The sequence below is a fragment of the Schistocerca piceifrons genome, chromosome 1, assembly GCF_021461385.2.
Source record: "Schistocerca piceifrons isolate TAMUIC-IGC-003096 chromosome 1, iqSchPice1.1, whole genome shotgun sequence".
Lineage (NCBI taxonomy): Eukaryota > Metazoa > Arthropoda > Insecta > Orthoptera > Acrididae > Schistocerca > Schistocerca piceifrons.
The window spans coordinates 914,987,808-915,006,894 of record NC_060138.1 but is presented as its reverse complement, the minus strand read 5'-3'; the positions used below and the strand labels follow the sequence as shown (position 1 = coordinate 915,006,894).

Below are 19,087 nucleotides of genomic sequence, written 5' to 3'. Positions count from 1 at the left end.
GGAATACATTGCGACCCTCTACATATCACTCACATAAGGGTTGTAGGATAAGATTAGAGTAATTACTGCACACACAGAGGCATTCTAACGTGATTCTTGCTGTGCTCCATTCGTGACTAGAACAGGAAAAAACCCTAGTAACCGCTATAATGGGATGTATCCTCTGTCATGCACCTCAGTGTGGTTTGAAAACAATAAATGTAGATGTAGAAATAGAAAAGAAGCTTCCACTTTTCAGTATCGATGATAGTGTAGTGCATTCTTATAGTGGAGTCAGCAGCTCTTGGTTTGTACACATAATTGTGATTATTTCAAGAAAGCCTTTTGCATATTGTTAATGTTAAGATTGTAATCTGGCTGGTTCACTGATAATATGATTATCTTGTTGTTATAGAATTATGTAGTTGGGTATAGTACTCATTAGGTCATAAGTAATTGTAAGTTATAGCTGGAATGTCCGTGTTTTATTGATTTGATGTAAGATGTTGTGTTCAATGAAGCTAGTTATTAATCCAATTTAGGATATATAAATGTAGGTTGGTTCACATTGTATAAACAGACTATTACATTTCATGCATTTTCCTTTTTTAGCCTTTAGTTGGTGCAAGAAATGCACTTATGATGTACTGGAATAATCTTGCCCTTTTGTCATAGGTCTTACCCTTCGATGACAATCTATGTGTTCGCGAACCATGCCTGAACTATGAAGAATGTCTGACAGTACTTAAATTTGGCAATGCATCAGGATTCATTAGCAGTGATACTGTTTTATTTCGTCCAATATACCCAGTAACAACATTTGCGTGCCGCTGTCCTTTGGGGTTTACAGGTGAGTAGATTCTTGTGAAAGTTTTTCTTCTTCTTTTTTTTTCCAAACTTGAGAGTGCACTGCAGAGTAGAAAATTTATTACTTTGCATAAATAATTTTAGCCTGTGACAAACAATTGGCTGAACTTTGAAGATAATTGTTATTAATTGCTACTATTTTTTGCTGGTATTGTTATTTTAAATTTGCTGTGTGCTAGTTATGAATTAACTATTGTTAAACAAGAACTAACAACAGTGCTGTCTACTCCCCATGTTTGCTTAGTTGTTGATTTGCTAAACATGATATGGAGCACCTTTTTCCTTGTTCTAATAGCATGCCAAATGAGGAAAGAAGCATTCATGCTTTATTATGAGGCCTATAAAATTCAGGTATCAGAGTTTAAATATGAACTGTGTTTAGATATGTTTTTTGTGGAAGGGGAAGAGGACAGAAACAATGCGACAAAATAGTAAATACAATGCCTTGCAAAAAAGTGAAGCACCCAGAAGGGGAGGAAGAAATGAAATACAGCTTCACAGGTTGAAAGGGTGTGTGGTGGTATTGCAATGACTTAAATTGAAATCAGTGTACAAAGAACTTGGCAATATGAACCCAAATATCACTGTGACAGTGCACCCTCTCTGGCTTCAATGGATGCACTGATTTGGTTGGAAAGGGTTCATAAAACTAGTGTGTCCTATTCTGAGGCAAGTTGGCCCATAACTATTGTAACTGCTCTTTGATATTATGGATAATGGCACTGGAATGGGGTTGATGCCCGAGATGGTCTCTCACATATTTTACTGGGAATGGATATGACTACTGGAGTACCTCAACACCACTTGGACAGTTCATAAAGACATGTACTGTGTAAGGAAGGATGAGCACACTCATGTTGAAAATAGGCGCTGTGATACTGTCGCAGGCAAGGTAAGACGTGAGGACGCAGTTCTGTGATATGCAGTTGTGCTGTCATAGTTCCCTAACTACCAGCCTTGATCTAAAGTTGTCCTGATAACTCCGCACTCCATGACAACAAGGTTAATGCTGCTGCGTCTCTCCAAAACATTGTAAGAATGGACCCTATCCACACAGCTCACCGCCATACTCGCCACAATTCATCACTGCATACAATGCAATGCCACTCAGCAGCAATCAGTGCTTTCTGTCATGGCACCACTCCAAACACAGCAGTTTGTGTTGAGGGACATTATTTCCTTAGTTTGGCTGCTGTTAGACCAATGGTGTGGACGACTCAGAATATTACAGGGAGTCTATCACTTGTTATCATATGGCAGCAACGATATGAAGGGTTTACAATGTGGTGTGTGTGTGTGTGTGTGTGTGTGTGTGTGTGTGTGTGTGTGTGTGTGATAGTCAGATGTAGCTGAACAGAACCTTGACAACGAGTATGCTTGACTTCATGTTCCTGTGTAGTCCAACATCAAGGCCACTGTCACATTCAAATAACTGACAAATCTGGATATTGCACGATTTGACCAGGCAGCCAAATGGAGACACAGAATGAGTCCCATGAAAACTCTGAAGTTCTGATAACACTGTCTCACATGAATATGTGACATCGCCATATAGTTCACAGTGGTCACTGAACATCTGACACTGTTCATGCCCCTTATATACTCTACCAGGCCTGGTAATAACAATATACGTGAACATCACTAATGCAGTCCGGTGGCCATTCTACCTGTCAGAGAGAGTTGCAACTAAAATCTTTTACGTCCCCACCAATGGTGTGTACATGTTTGAAGTTACATTGACGTCCGACCCTGTTTTTCTTGACACTTCACTGTTTTTTTGCCAAGGATTGTAAAAGATATTAGAGGAAAAATTACAACATAAGACAAATAGTTCCAAATTCAATGTAGAAAGTCAGACTACTTTTGACAGCTATGTCTCTCGGACAGATCAGAAGAACTTGATGATAGGATTCAGAGCAAAAGTTCTCAGACTGTACACTAAACTACTGTTGATTAGATTGTGTTCTGTAAAAGGCTTGTAAGTACCGCCAAAACAGGCTAGTGACCTGTTATGTGCATTTTTCACAGGCTTGTTCATGTTGGGTGACTTTATAGAATACCCCAAAATAAATTGCAAGTGAACTGCTGCATATAAAGGGTCATAATAAGTGTTATTTGGATGATAAATGGTCAAGTTAATCAGTGATGACAGTGAATTGAGTATGTGGTATTGGGGAATAGTTTACAATATCATATTACTTTCATAATATAATATCGATAGAAAAAAATTTTCATTCACCAAGTGGCAGCAGGAGAAAATATATAGAAGATTTGGTAATGTGCAAGCTTTCAATGGCAGTGGCCTCTTTTTCTGGCAGAAGGGTTAAAGTGAAAGGAGGAGGGTTGAAGACAAATAAAGGTGAAGTTCAGGAAATGGAAAGAATTATGGAAAAATCGCCCAGAATCCTGGATCATGAGAAACTGTTGGATGCGATGAGAAGGGGGGAGAGTCTTTCCTTCATTCCTCTTCCTCATCCTTGAACTCTTCTTCCAGAAAAAGAAGCTACTAACTCCAAAAGTTTGCACATTTCCATATTATGCATTTTCTCCTGCTGTCACTTGTTGAGTAAAATTTTAGCTATCCATATTATATTTTGACACACACGTATATATATTACTCAGAATATCATAATGGGTATTGTGGAGACCCTGTGAGAGGTTTCTGGCATTTAGCATGTTTGTGAAATGTATTTAAATGATTGTAGTATTTTCACATTATTAATGTTTGGTCAGTGTCTCTCAATGACCAAACACATTATAAAAAATTTAGTAGTGTGAGCATGCTATTAAACATTATGCCAATTGCAAATGACCAGCTATGATATTCTGAGAAGTTAACAGTGACAGGCATGTGTAGCTGTTTGATAACACACATGAGAAGCAACAAGTTTCTTCAGATTTTCCCTGGAGCATAGCAGTAAAGCTTCCATTTCATTTGGAAGAGAACCAAATAAAATTTAGGGTTGGAATATTTGCCAGTTTCAGTTCTAAAGGTGCAGAATATTTGCTGTTTTATGCGACGAGCATGTGAAGGGAAGAATCTATTCTGTAAAATGTTGTTTGTGTATTCTATTGTCATGTTTTGTTGCAATTTATGGTTCTAAACTCTGTCTCTTTTTTCTGTCATACTTTCAGGTAGCAGAGAACATTACCTTTGTGATACAGAGGTAAATTTGTGTTACTCTAATCCATGTGGTAATAATGGGCAGTGTTATCGGAAAGAAGGTGGTTACACATGTGTGTGCAAACCTGGATTCACTGGTATGTGTATTTTTGTCTCATGCTTTTTTGCATTAATTTGTTCAAACTGTCCACACTGCCATACAACAGTGAATTAATTCCTAACTTTTTGATGCCATTCACATTGTATTAATAAAGAGAGAGTTATATTAACTTTCTGGTGATTACTTCAAGAAGTGCTGTGTTTATTCTTTAAATAAAGTTAAGGCATTTCCATTCACTGCCTTTGTCCTAACTGAGCATACAAGCTATATCTCATGTCGTTGATATTGTCACATCATAACCCTTGAGAAAAGAAAATTATTTTAAGTAATGAAAACAATAAATTGTATTATTTGTGTCTGAAACCAATTAGAACCTACTTCTTGTGTGTTTATTTTCCATAGTGACACAGAAAAAATAAGTATTTTTGTAAAAGAAATAAAAACCAATAGTCTGGAAGAAGAAATAAATAAAAGTAATGTTAGCATTATTGAAAAGACAAGGTATGAAAACAAATTATTTGGCAAATCATAGTACACACAGCCTCCCCCCATGAACCATGGACCTTGCCGTTGGTGGGGAGGCTTGCGTGCCTCAGCGATACAGATAGCCATACCGTAGGTGCAACCACAACGGAGGGGTATCTGTTGAGAGGCCAGACAAACGTGTGGTTCCTGAAGAGGGGCAGCAGCCTTTTCAGTAGTTGCAAGGGCAACAGTCTGGATGATTGACTGATCTGGCCTTGTAACACTAACCAAAACGGCCTTGCTGTGCTGGTACTGTGAACGGCTGAAAGCAAGGGGAAACTACGGCCGTAATTTTTCCCGAGGGCATGCAGCTTTACTGTATGGTTAAATGATGATGGCGTCCTCTTGGGTAAAATATTCCGGAGGTAAAATAGTCCCCCATTTGGATCTCCGGGCGGGGACTACTCAAGATGATGTCATCATCAGGAGAAAGAAAACTGGCATTCTACGGATCGGAGCGTGGAATGTCAGATCCCTTAATTGGGCAGGTAGGTTAGAAAATTTAAAAAGGGAAATGGATAGGTTAAAGTTAGATATAGTGGGAATTAATGAAGTTCGGTGGAAGGAGGAACAAGACTTCTGGTCAGGTGACTACAGGATTATAAACACAAAATCAAATAGGGGTAATGCAGGAGTAGGTTTAATAATGAATAGGAAAATAGGAATGCGGGTAAGCTACTACAAACAGCATAGTGAACGCATTATTGTGGCCAAGATAGATACAAAGCCCATGCCTACTACAGTAGTACAAGTTTATGTGCCAACTAGCTCTGCAGATGACGAAGAAATTGAAGAAATGTACGATGAAATAAAAGAAATTATTCAGATTGTGAAGGGAGACGAAAATTTAATAGTCATAGGTGACTGGAATTTGGCAGTAGGAAAAGGGAGAGAAGGAAACATAGTAGGTGAATATGGACTGGGGGTAAGAAATGAAAGAGGGAGCCGCCTGGTAGAATTTTGCACAGAGCACAGCTTAATCATAGCTAACACTTGGTTCAAGAATCATGAATGAAGGTTGTATACATGGAAGAAGCCTGGAGATACTGACAGGTTTCAGATAGATTAAATAATGATAAGACAGAGATTTAGGAACCAGGTTTTAAATTGTAAGACATTTCCAGGGGCAGATGTGGATTCTGACCACAATCTATTGGTTTTGACGTGTAGATTAAAACTGAAAAAACTTCAAAAAGGTGGGAATTTAAGGAGATGGGACCTGGATAAACTGAAAGAACCAGAGGTTGTACATAGTTTCAGGGAGAGCATAAGGGAACAATTGACAGGAATGGGGAAAAGAAATACAGTAGAAGAAGAATGGGTAGCTTTGAGTGATGAAGTGGTGAAGGCAGCAGAGGATCAAGTAGGTAAAAAGATGAGGGCTAGTAGAAATCCTTGGGTGGCAGAAGAAATACTGAATTTAATTGATGAAAGGAGAAAATATAAAAATGCAGCAGGCAAAAAGGAATACAAACGTCTCAAAGATGAGATCGACAGGAAGTGCAAACTGGCTAAGCAGGCATGGCTAGAGGACAAATGGAAGGATGTAGAGGCTTATCTCACTAAGGGTAAGATAGATACTGGCTACAGGAAAATTAAAGAGACCTTTGGAGAAAAGAGAGCCACTTGTATGAATATCAAGAGCTCAGATGGAAACCCAGTTCTAATCAAAGAAGGGAAAGCAGAAAGGTGGAAGGAGTATATAGAGGCTCTATACAAGGGCGATGTACTTAAGGACAATATTATGGAAATGGAAGTGGATGTAGATGAAGATGAAATGGGAGATATAATACTGCGTGAAGAGTTTGACAGAACACTGAAAGACCTGAGTCGAAACAAGGCCCCGGGAGTAGACAACATTCCATTAGAACTACTGACAGCCTTGGGAGAGCCAGTCCTGACAAAACTCTACTATCTGGTGAGCAAGATGTATGAGACAGGCGAAATACCCTCAGACTTCAAGAAGAATATAATAATTTCAATCCCAAAGAAAGCAGGTGTTGACAAATGTGAAAATTACCGAACTATCAGTTTAATAAGTCACGGCCGCAAACTACTAACGCGGATTCTTTACAGATGAATGGAAAAACTAGTAGAAGCCGACCTCGGGGAAGATCAGTTTGGATTCCATAGAAATGTTGGAACATGTGAGGCAATGCTGACCCTACGACTTATCTTAGAAGCTAGATTAAGAAAAGTCAAACCTATGTTTCTAGCATTTGTAGACTTGGAGAAAGCTTTTGACAATGTTGACTGGAATACGCTCTTTCAAATTCTGAAGGTGGCAGGGGTAAAATACAGGGAGCGAAAAGCTATTTACAATTTGTACAGAAATCAGATGGCAATTATAAGTGTCGAGGGACATGAAAGGGAAGCAGTGGTTAGGAAGGGAGTGAGACAGGCTTGTAGCCTATCCTCGATGTTATTCAATCTGTATATTGAGCAAGCAGTGAAGGAAACAAAAGAAGAATTCGAAGTAGGTATTAAAATCCATGGAAAAGAAATAAAAACTTTGTGATTCGCCGATGACATTGTAATTCTGTCAGAGACAGCAAAGGACTTGGAAGAGCAGTTGAATGGAATGGATAGTGTCTTGAAAGGAGGGTATAAGATGAACACAAACAAAAACAAAACGAGGATAATGGAATGTAGTCGAATTAAGTCGGGTGATGCTGAGGGAATTAGATTAGGAAATGAGACACTTAAAGTAGTAAAGGAATTTTGCTATTTGGGGAGCAAAATAACTGATGATGGTCGAAGTAGAGAGGATATAAAATGTAGACTGGCAATGGCAAGGAAAGCGTTTCTGAAGAAGAGAAATTTTTAACATCTAGTATAGATTTAAGTGTCAGGAAGTCTTTTCTGAAAGTATTTGTATGGAGTGTAGCCATGTATGGAAGTGAAACATGGACGATAAATAGTTTGGACAAGAAGAGAATAGAAGCTTTCGAAATATGGTGCTACAGAAGAATGCTGAAGATTAGATGGGTAGATCTCCTAACTAATGAGGAAGTATTGAATAGGATTTGGGAGAAGAGACGTTTGTGGCACAACTTGACTAGAAGAAGGGATTGGTTGGTAGGACATTTGTCGAGGCATCAAGGGAACACCAATTTAGTATTGGAGGGCAGTGTGGAGGGTAAAAATCGTAGAGGGAGACCAAGAGATGAATACAGTAAACAGATTCAGAAGAATGTAGGTTGCAGTAGGTACTGGGAGATGAAGAAGCTTGCACAGGATAGAGTAGCATGGAGAGCTGCATCAAACCAGTCTCAGGACTGAAGACCACAACAACAACAACAGTACACACAGAAGTTAGTCATTTGATTTGATTTAGACAGGGAAACTAAAACAGCTTAGATCTAACTCGTCACTGCCCGCACCGATACCAAGTTTATTGTGTGGTATCACTCGCCCACTGTGTATCTAGTAAAGCTAACCACTGCCCTTAAATAGTGCAAGGAGTCCCTTTGCCAGTTTTTTGTTAGACACAATTTCTTCAGGTCTGGCTATCCAATAGAATCTGTATCTTTTGCTCTCCAATGCTATGCATTCAAAGATTACATGTGATGCAGTTTCTTCACCCCCATTACAGATCCTACATTTAGGGTCTTCCTCCGTTATACCCTTTGTGTTGTGTAGGTGTTTTTTGAAATTCCCATGGCTGCTCATCAGTCCTCTTCAGTCCCATGGCTTGGGTGTCATTACCTTACCATGTTTTTGTTTATGGGCCTTGGTCCAATATTACACATGCTGTTTCCTAAGTCAGTTCCTTAGTTCTAATAGGATCATAGCCTTGGTGATTGTCAGGACAGGTTCCAGTCCAATAAATGAAGTGGTTGCCCCCATCCAGTCCCATCTGTCAGCTTGTTCATTGCCACAGATTCTTGAGTGGCCAGAGACCCACACTAGGTTTACCCTATTGCTTCCCCTAGCTACACTGGAGCCCTGCGGCATTCTGCAACAATCTTAGATCTCGTTGCAGGAGCTGCCACTGATTTCAAGGCTGCTTGGCTGTCTGAATAGATGTAGATGCTACGGTCCTTGTAGCACCTACGCAAATTCTCCTCCACACATGCCCAGATTGCAATAATTTCGGCTTGGAAGTCGAAGGCCAATTTTGCTAGAGAGATGATGCCCTCCAGACTTGGCTGAACCTCGTACACCCCTGCCCCAATACCTTGGTCTGATTTTGACCTATAGGTTATCCAAACAATGTCCCCCGTACTGTATCGAACCTTTTTTTCCCACTGCTCCCTGCTTCCAATTATTATATTGTAAGGCTTGTTGAAGCAGTTGGGAGTTATTATATAATCGGCTGGCATTTCTCCAGCCATTCCTATATCTACCTCACTCATTATCTTAGTGTGTGATTCTGGATATCCCAATGAGATCCAGTTTTTACCAGTTTTAAGTCTGTATGCCCTAGCTGCTGCCTCCAACCTGTCCTAAAGGTGTAGTGGAGGCATGTCCAGCATGGCTTCCATCCCAGCAGTTGGTGTGCTGCTAATTCTGCCTGTTAAGGCTAAGCAGGCCAGTCTCCTTAGCTGCAACCCGCTGTTCTACCTTCTTCCACCACACTACGGCCTCATAGGAAATCCTAGGTGTAACGACTGTGGTGTGTATCCAGTGCATACCTCTGGGGCTTAGACCCCAGTTTTTACCACAAGCCCTTCTGGTACTTACTAGAGTACTTTTTGCCTAGGAGCAGATGCTCTTAATTTGAGAGGTCCATGCTAGTTTCTCATATAAGATTACCCCTAGATATTTCACTATCCCCGTCACAGGTAGAGTTTCATTGAAGAGCTTTAGATTCCAACTTGAGTGTTGGATATGCCTCTTCGTCAATGGCACCACAACAGTCTTCTTAGGATTAACCCATAGATCCTGCTTAATCCACCATCTTGCACAATGTCTAATCCTCCTTGTGCCATTTTTCTAACTGTGTCAGTAAATTTGCCAAGTATTACTATGACAGGGTCATCTGCATATCCTTGGCAGAAGCATTGTCTGAAATTTAGTTCAATGAGTTTGTTCACTACTAGATTCCACAATAAAGGGGCAAAACTCTTCCTTGTTGGCAACCCCTAGTGGTGTTAATTACCATCTTTTCATTCATCATGGTAGCCTCTACCTTCCTTCCACTAAGCATGGCCCTGGTCCACGTGCATATAGTGGTCCCCAGCTCATGCACCTCTGCTGCCATTTCCATGGAATTGAGGGTCATGTTACTGAAGGCCCCCTCGATATCCAAGGAGATGCAGAGGGCTATTTCTTGAAAGTGAAGTGCTTTCTCCATCCTCCCAACGAGTTGATGGAGAGCTGTCTCACATGATTTAGGTAAATGCATGTTGGTTTGAATGTAGAGGGGCCCTAACTAGCCTCCTCTCCCCAACGTACACATTAACCAGTTTTTTCCAATGTTTTGGGAATGGAGGAGGACAGACTGATTGGTCTCATATCCTTAGCCATGCATATCAATTCTCCCTGGCTTTGGAATGAAGGCAACCTTCACTGCCCTCCAAGCATTGGGAATGATTCCTACTGCTAGGCGAACTCTGAATAACCTGCATAGGACTCTTATGAGATTTTCTCCTGCCTGTTGCAGGAGAGCTGGAAAGATTCCATCTGGGCCAGGTGGCTTGAATGGTTGGAATGTTCCCACCACCCATTGGATTTTATTGAAGTCCACACTCTCCTTGGCCAATTCCCAGTCCTCTCTTCGAGTGTCTGAGAACCATTCTCTCTCCAGGATTACATTCTGGTTTGTGTTGGCTGGCAGAGCAGTTCCAGCATCTCATGTGCTGTCTTTGTATATTCCTCATCCACCTTCCTCAACGTACCTCGTGGATTGGTTGTTACTATAGTGAGGATTCTGTGAAGTCTGGCTTGAGCAGCCATGCTGTCCACTTCCTCACAGAATGCCTTCCAGGATGCCTCCTTTGCTCATCTGATTGCGAGGTTGTAGTTGACAAGTGCCTCACGATGTTTTGCTCATTGTCCTTTTCGTCTCACAAGATTAAACAGTCTTCATACTTGTTTTCTGTGTGCTTCCAAGTTATTGTTCCACGAAGGTACACCCCTGTTTGTGCACTTCTTCATGATTGTGCAGTTGTCCGGATATGAGGTCACTATGGCACAGGTAACGGCCTCTGCTACTTCCTCAAACTCTAATGGTTTCCTTATGGATGTTTTAATTTCCGATAAGCCTAAGTCAAGGTCCCTCTCATAAGTCTCCCAGTCTGTTTTCCTGGGATTCCTGTAGGTCATGGTCTGTCTGATTCCCATTTCAACCTTGAGTTCAATGTACATGTGGTCCGATGAGGATAGCTCTAACACCACATGCTATTGTTTGACATAGCTGCCCATCATCATGGAGCTAAAAGTTATGTAAATTACTTCTTCCCTTCTGCTATTCCTGAATGTAGGTTCTTTGCCCCTATTCAGGACCTCCAAGTTGTTAGCTAAAAGAAATTCGAGAAGGTACTTACCTCTGGTGTCCTTGCTGCTTCACACTTGGTTGTGTGCATTGGCATTGCGTCCCACCAACAGTTGGTCACATTGCCGATGGCAAGCTTCTACCCACCTCCTCACCTCCATAGGAGGAGGAGGAGAGCTGTCTCCATAAGGAAGGTATGCTGAGGCCAAAACAATTTCCCTTTTGGTACCTTCCTCACATTGCTGCATTCTAATGGTCACTAGGTCCCTGTAGCAGAAATCCGTCATTGGCATGAAAGAAATTCCATTTCTTACGTAGATCCATGATCTGGAGTTGCTTAGATTTCTAGCATAAATCAGCTTACCTCCAGTGCCACTGAGGCCTGATACGCCCCCTTTATGTAAGTAGGGTTCTCGTATCAGGACCACATCCACTTCCTGCCTCCCCAGGCAGTGGCACAGAACAGCAGAGGCCCCTTTACTGTGCTGCAGATTAATTTGCAGCACCTCCAGTCTCAGTTTTGCTGCCATCATTGCCTTTGAGTTCTTTGATAACCCTGACGGTGGCCTGCGAGAACCATATAAACAATATCAGGTCTTGCTTTCGCATCGCCTTCAGGGACTTCTCTCCGACCTCCACCACCAGAGTTCGTCCTTCTGGTACAACCTTCTGGTTGATCACTCTCCAGTCTTCTGTCAAGACTTTCGGGTTCTGAGCCCCTATTTTCTTGAATGGTCGTAGGGAAGACATCCTTAAGGATCTTTGGTACCGATATTGATACCTTTGCGGTCTTAAGCAGCTCTGCTACCGTCTTGACCAGCAGCTTTGCAGCTTCCCTTGGGGATATCATGGGCACCTTGTCCTTAAGCCATTCCACCCCTTCACAGACAAAAATGAGGGCACCAGGATCTAGATAGACCCTTCTGAAGCTGGGTCCTGGACCAGTGCCGCCGCCCGCCCCCCCCCCCCCCCCCCCCCCCCACTCCCCCAGTGGCTACCAGTAGATAGCCTTCGTGGATAACTGCCATCTGAAAAACTGAGACTGCAGTACTGTGGAACTGTTTCCCTATTTCTTGCCTCTGTTTTTTCTGGGCTCGCTCATCCAGGGAGGATGGAGTCTTTGATTCCTCCCTTATCCTCTTGCTGCCTGTCTTCAACATTGTTGAGTTTGTGTATCCCCTTGAACCTGAGACAGTTTTTTCTTGGGGTCTTAGGTTCAAGCCCCTGTAATTCCGTCCACTTATCTTTAGGAAGCCATTCCTTCCCTTCCTTTTTTCTCTGTTCCCCAAGTAGTTTCCTCGTCCCAACCCCAGACAAGGCTTTAAACTTGATCTGGTCCGCCTTCCAGTTACAGTTCCCATTTCTGGCTCGGGTCTAGACCCTGATTCAGTAGTGGGAATGCCTTCCATCGGTCCTGACTCCGATGTTTGGGTGTCTGAGGTCTCAGTTTGCCTCTGTTTGTTTTAATTTATTTTCTTTAGTCGTGTCCATATTGGTCCCACAAGATTTGGGGATCTACACAGTCCACACCACGAATACCCCGCGCGGTGTAAGGCTACTTACTTAGGGAGGTCGCCCGGTATTCCTGAGGCCCCATTTGTGACACATCTTCCCACGTGCCACGCACCCCTCAGCACAGATCACATTACACCTTGGGTTAGGAAAGGGAATTGGATAAGGACTAGTAGTGGATAGGGAAGATGGGACATTGTGGGACACTCTTAGTCTGATCCATCAGCTGAGGCCTTTCTGGCAGTAGGTCCTCTACCTTCGGCATAGCCCTCAGCTTCACACAGATACACAGTGCTTCATCAAGATGGTGTCCCCCCGGAGAGGAGTTTGTAATTCACTGCACAATTAAGACTTTTAACATGTTCATCTACGTATTTGCTGAAGCAACTAATTAAAAAGAAAAAGAAAATTTCCTTTACAAAACAATTTGGGAGCCTTTCGAAAGTGATGTAATGTTCATGTTCACTTTCCCCCCCCCCCCCCCAAAGGAAGATGTTAAATGTAAGATGTACCAACACAGTGCAGGTTCACACCCTAACTGGGATGAAACTTAACTGTGCTATCAGATTCTAGCATCAAATTTAGCACGTTCTGTGGAAAACATTGTGAAATATTTTTAACGGTTAATGTTATTAGCGTTACACCACTGTACGTCTGTGTTAAAAAGATATTGAAAGCTATTACAACAAGAACATTGTGTTGTGAGGAAGAACTTGTGATGGTACTAACCTGGCTAAAGCATCATCTTCTCAGTAGTGCCACCCACTGAAAACTTGTTGGCTATTGAATGATGTTATACAATAGTGGAAACACCACCACTGTTTTTAAGTTTCACTTTTCATTTATTTGCTAACTTTAAATTGACATATTGGACAATGATCAGTTTCCTAAGTTTCCTAAGTTTCTACACATCCAATGACAGTTTCAGTCAGAATAGTTGCCATAAACCTCATTTCACAAATTGCAATTTATAAAAAAAACGCTTAGTTCATCACACTTCTCTACATAATTTATCATAGACATGTATTGCAGCATGGGTCCACAAAACACATCCACAAAGTGTGGATTGGAAAATGCAGTTTATACGTGTGTCAATCAAAGAAGTTTCCACAGGTACTTCACTAAGAGATGTTGTTAACAAGGGAGATGGTACAGAATGTTAATTGATCCAACTGTGATGATCGACAGACTTTTATACTTATTGAACCTCTTAAAGTGAGCCAAACTTTCACAGCGATATTGGTTGTAGACTCACATATAGATGACACTTGTGTGCTAGCTCACTTGGGACTGAAGAATTTTCATTGTGGTGGACTATTTAAAGACTTGCATAGGATTATTTTTAGTTTTTCTATTACATATTTCTTTTTATAAAACTGTTTGCTGCGTATTTACTATTTTAGATGAGCTATTGGTTAAGGAAGTAATTTAGTTCATGTAATAAGCAGTTATTTAACAAAATACAAAAGCTTACGTAACTAATTTGTATGTCTACACTGTGCATTACATATTTACCAGTACAGTTGCCACATTATAAATTAGGATAATTTGTGCAAATTTGTGATTAATAGTGTGATTTATTAATAAAGTGTGTCATTTGAGTCCAAGAAATTATTGCAACAGGAGTATGCTGATAAACTTGGAAATAAGACAGATATAATGATATAAAATGCAACAGTAATTTAGGATGTGTTTGAACTCCAATACCAGTTATCTTGTAAGATGATTAGTTTTTTGAAAATTAAAGAATCTTACTCTAAAGTCTGGAGCCATAGCTCGTTAATGGTTTGTGTCAGTATTTCCAAAACAACTGATTAGCTCAGTCATAATCTACCATTATGAGCTCTTATGATAATTTCAGTTGTTCATTACTTTTAATCAATGTTGTTCCCAGTAAAAATAAACGTGCCACTGTATTCACCATACTAAAAATTATTTTCTAAGTAATGCATTTGCATTAAATATGGTCTGAATTACTTACTGACAGATTTGAGCATGCATAGGGTTAGCTTGCTCTGTTTCGGACTTTGTTACATCACCTGTGGTAGATAAAAAAAGTTAGGAGTATTAATCACATCGCAAAATATTCACCCCTGTCTTTACTGTTGTTGTTGTTGTTGTTGTTGTTGTTGTTGTTATGGTCTTCAGTCCAGATACTGGTTTGATGCAGCTCTCCATACTGCTCTACCCTGTGCAAGCTTCATCATCTCCCAGTACTTACTGCAACCTAATTCCTTCTGAATCTGCTTACTGTATTCATCTCTTGGTCTCCCTCTATGATTTTTTACACTCCACGCTGCCCTCCAATACTAAATTGGTGATCCCTTGATGTCTCAGAACATGTACTACCAACCGATCCCTTCTTCTAGTCAAGGTGTGCCACAAATTTCTCTTCTCCCTAATTCTATTCAATACCTTCTCATTAGTTATGTGATCTGCCCATCTAATCTTCAGCATTCTTCTGTAGCATCACATTTCGAAAGCTTCTATTCTCTTCTTGTCCAAACTATTTATCGTCCATGTTTCACTTCCATACATGGCCACACTCCGTACAAATACTTTCAGGAACGACTTCCTGACACTTAAATCTATACTCAGTGTTAATAAATTTCTCTTCTTCAGAAATTCTTTCCTTGCCATTGCCAGTCTACATTTTATATCCTCTCTACTTCAACCATCATCAGTTATTTTGCTCCCCAAATTGCAAAACTCATTTACTACTTTACGCACGTCATTTCCTAATCTAATATCCTTAGCATCACCTGATTTAATTTGACTACATTCCATTATCCTCATTTTGCTTTTGTTGATGTTCATCTTATGTCCTCCTTTCAAGACACTATCCATTCCATTCAGCTGCTCTTCCAGGTCCTTTGCTGTCTCTGACAGAATTACAACGTCATAGGCGAACCTCAAAGTTTTTATTTCTTCTCCATGGATTTTAATTCCTACTCCGAATTTTTCTTTTGTTTCCTTTACTGCTTGCTCAATGTACAGATTGAATAACATCGAGGATAGGCTACAAGCCTGTCTCACTCCCTTCCCAACCACTGCTTCCCTTTCATGCCCCTCGACTCTTATAACTGCCATCAGGTTTCTGTACAAATTGTAAATAGCCTTTTGCTCCCTGTATTTTACCCCTGCCACCTTCAGAATTTGAAAGAAAGTATTCCAGTGAACATTGTCAAAAGCTTTCTCTAAGTCTACAAATGCTAGAAACGTAGATTTGCCTTTCCTTAATCTATTTTCTAAGATACGTCGTAGGGTCAGTATTGCCTCACGTGTTCAAACATTTCTACGGAATCCAAACTGATCATCCCCGAGGTCGGCTTCTACCAGTTTTTCCATTCATCTGTAAAGAATCCGCGTTAGTAGTTTGCGGCCGTGACTTATTAAACTGATAGTTCGGTAATTTTCACATTTGTCAACACCTGCTTTCTTTGGGATTGAAATTATTATATTCTTCTTGAAGTCTGAGGATATTTCACCTGTCTCATACATTTTGCTCACCAGATGGTAGAGTTTTGCCAAAGCTATCAACAGTTCTAATGGAATGTTGTCTACTCCCGGGGCCGGGGCCTTGTTTCGACTTAGGTCTTTCAGTGCTCTATCAAACTCTTCATGCCGTATCATATCTCCCATTTCATCTTCATCTACGTCCTCTTCCATTTCCATAATATTGTCCTCAAGCACATTGCCCTTGTATAGATCCTCTGTATACTCCTTCCACCGTTCTGCTTTCCCTTCTTTGCTTAGAACTGGGTTTCCATCTGAGCTCTTTATAATCATACAAGTGGTTCTCTTTTCTCCAAAAGTCTCTTTAATTTTCCTGTAGGCAGTATCTATTTTACCCCTAGTGAGATATGCCTCCACTTCCTTACATTTGTCCTCTAGCCATGCCTGCTTAGCCATTTTGCGCTTCCTGTCAGTCTCATTTTTGAGAAGTTTGTATTCCTTTTTGCCTGCTTCATTTACTGCATTTTTATATTTTCTCCTTTCATCAATTAAATTAAATATTTCTATTATTACCCAAGGATTTCTACTAGCCTTTGTCTTTTTACCTACTTGATCCTCTACTGCCTTCACTATTTCATCTCTCAAAGCTATCCATTCTTCTTCTACTGTATTTCTTTCCCCCGTTCTTCTCAATCGTTCCCTAATGTTCTCCCTGAAACTCTCTACAACCTCTGGTTCTGTCAGTTTATCCAGATCCTATCTCCTTAAATTCCCACATTTTTCCAATTTCTTCAGTTTTAATCTACAGTTCATAACCAGTAGATTATGGTCAGAGTCCACATCTGCCCCTGTAAATGTCTTACAATTTAAAACCTGGTTCCTAAATCTCTGTCTTACCATGATATAATCTATCTGAAACTTTCGAGTATCTCCAGGCCTCTTCCATGTATACAACCTTCTTTAATGATTCTGGAACCAAGTGTTAGCTATGACTGAGCGAGGTGGCGCAGTGGTTAGACACTGGACTCGCATTCGGGAGGACGACAGTTCAATCCCACGTCCGGCCATCCTGATTTAGGTTTTCCGTGATTTCCCTAAATTGCTCCAGGCAAATGCCGGGATGGTTCCTTTGAAAGGGCACGGCCGACTTCCTTCCCCATCCTTCCCTAATCCGATGAGACCGATGACCTCGCTGTCTGGTCTCCTTCCCTAAACGACCCCAACCCAAGTGTTAGCTATGATTAAGTTATGCTCTGTGCAGAATTCTACCAGGCGGCTTCCTCTTTCATTCCTTACCCCTATTCCATATTCACCTACTACCGTATTTACTCGAATCTAAGCCGCACTTTGTTTCCGGTTTTTGTAATCCAAAAAATCGCCTGTGGCTTAGAATCGAGTGCGAAGTAAGTGGAAGTTCTGAAAAATGTTGGTAGGTGCCACCACAACTAACTTCTGTCGTTCAATATATGTAGCGCTACACAGGCATGCTTTGCAGGCACAAAGATAAATACTGGCGCCAAAACCTCTGCATCAGTAAATAAATTTAAAGAAAGGTGGAAGACGAGCTTTTTTTCTCCGCCCCGAGTTTTGACCACTGCATTTTCATACATTATCCAACAAAGTAAATACAGTTTCCGTATTGTTCATCTTCGAATGCAGCAGCATTTCAATGTACTACGAAAATCCGCCTGGCAAAACTGTTTGGGATGTTTGTCAATATGGCCAACTCTACGTTCTGAATTTTTTCCTACCTGTGAGAAGAGATGGTTGGTTATAGAAACTTTTATGAATTGTGAATCACATGCAGTATTCTCTTCACCATAAGAATAATACGAATATAAACATTTTGCTGTGTATTCTTTCGTGTGTGCTGCTATCTCAGTTAAATCCTGTCTGCCTAATAAACTACGAAACTAGAGTGAGACGACAGCAAACACGGAAGAATATACACTCCTGGAAATTGAAATAAGAACATCGTGAATTCATTGTCCCAGGAAGGGGAAACTTTATTGACACATTCCTGGGGTCAGATACATCACATGATCACACTGACAGAACCACAGGCACATAGACACAGGCAACAGAGCATGCACAATGTCGGCACTAGTACAGTGTATATCCACCTTTCGCAGCAATGCAGGCTGCTATTCTCCCATGGAGACGATCGTAGAGATGCTGGATGTAGTCCTGTGGAACGGCTTGCCATGCCATTTCCACCTGGCGCCTCAGTTGGACCAGCGTTCGTGCTGGACGTGCAGACCGCGTGAGACGACGCTTGATCCAGTCCCAAACATGCTCAATGGGGGACAGATCCGGAGATCTTGCTGGCCAGGGTAGTTGACTTACACCTTCTAGAGCACGTTGGGTGGCACGGGATACATGCGGACGTGCATTGTCCTGTTGGAACAGCAAGTCCCCTTGCCTGTCTAGGAATGGTAGAACGATGGGTTCGATGACGGTTTGGATGTACCGTGCACTATTCAGTGTCCCCTCGACGATCACCAGTGGTGTACGGCCAGTGTAGGAGATCGCTCCCCACACCATGATGCCGGGTGTTGGCCCTGTGTGCCTCGGTCGTATGCAGTCCTGATTGTGGCGCTCACCTGCACGGTGCCAAACACGTATACGACCATCATTGGCACCAAGGCAGAAGCGACTCTCATCGCTGAAGACGACACGTCTCCATTCGTCCCTCCATTCACGCCTGTCGCGACACCACTGGAGGCGGGCTGCACGATGTTGGGGCGTGAGCGGAAGACGGCCTAACGGTGTGCGGGACCGTAGCCCAGCTTCATGGAGACGGTTGCGAATGGTCCTCGCCGTTACCCCAGGAGCAACAGTGTCCCTAATTTGCTGGGAAGTGGCGGTGCGGTCCCCTACGGCACTGCGTAGGATCCTACGGTCTTGGCGTGCATCCGTGCGTCGCTGCGGTCCGGTCCCAGGTCGACGGGCACGTGCACCTTCCGCCGACCACTGGCGACAACATCGATGTACTGTGGAGACCTCACGCCCCACGTGTTGAGCAATTCGGCGGTACGTCCACCCGGCCTCCCGCATGCCCACTATACGCCCTCGCTCAAAGTCC

At 41.8% G+C, this 19,087-nt stretch overlaps 1 protein-coding gene across 1 annotated transcript in view; it reads left to right on the top strand.

The window, feature by feature from the left end:
* The window catches only part of LOC124717078 (protocadherin-like wing polarity protein stan), a 368,864-nt gene that overhangs the window by 110,174 nt on the left and 239,603 nt on the right, over positions 1-19,087 (top strand). Inside the window, exons 13-14 of the mRNA XM_047243768.1 lie at positions 655-829; positions 3,982-4,107. Of these exons, the coding sequence (XP_047099724.1) occupies positions 655-829; positions 3,982-4,107 (301 nt within the window). The remainder of the gene's footprint in view (positions 1-654; positions 830-3,981; positions 4,108-19,087) is intronic.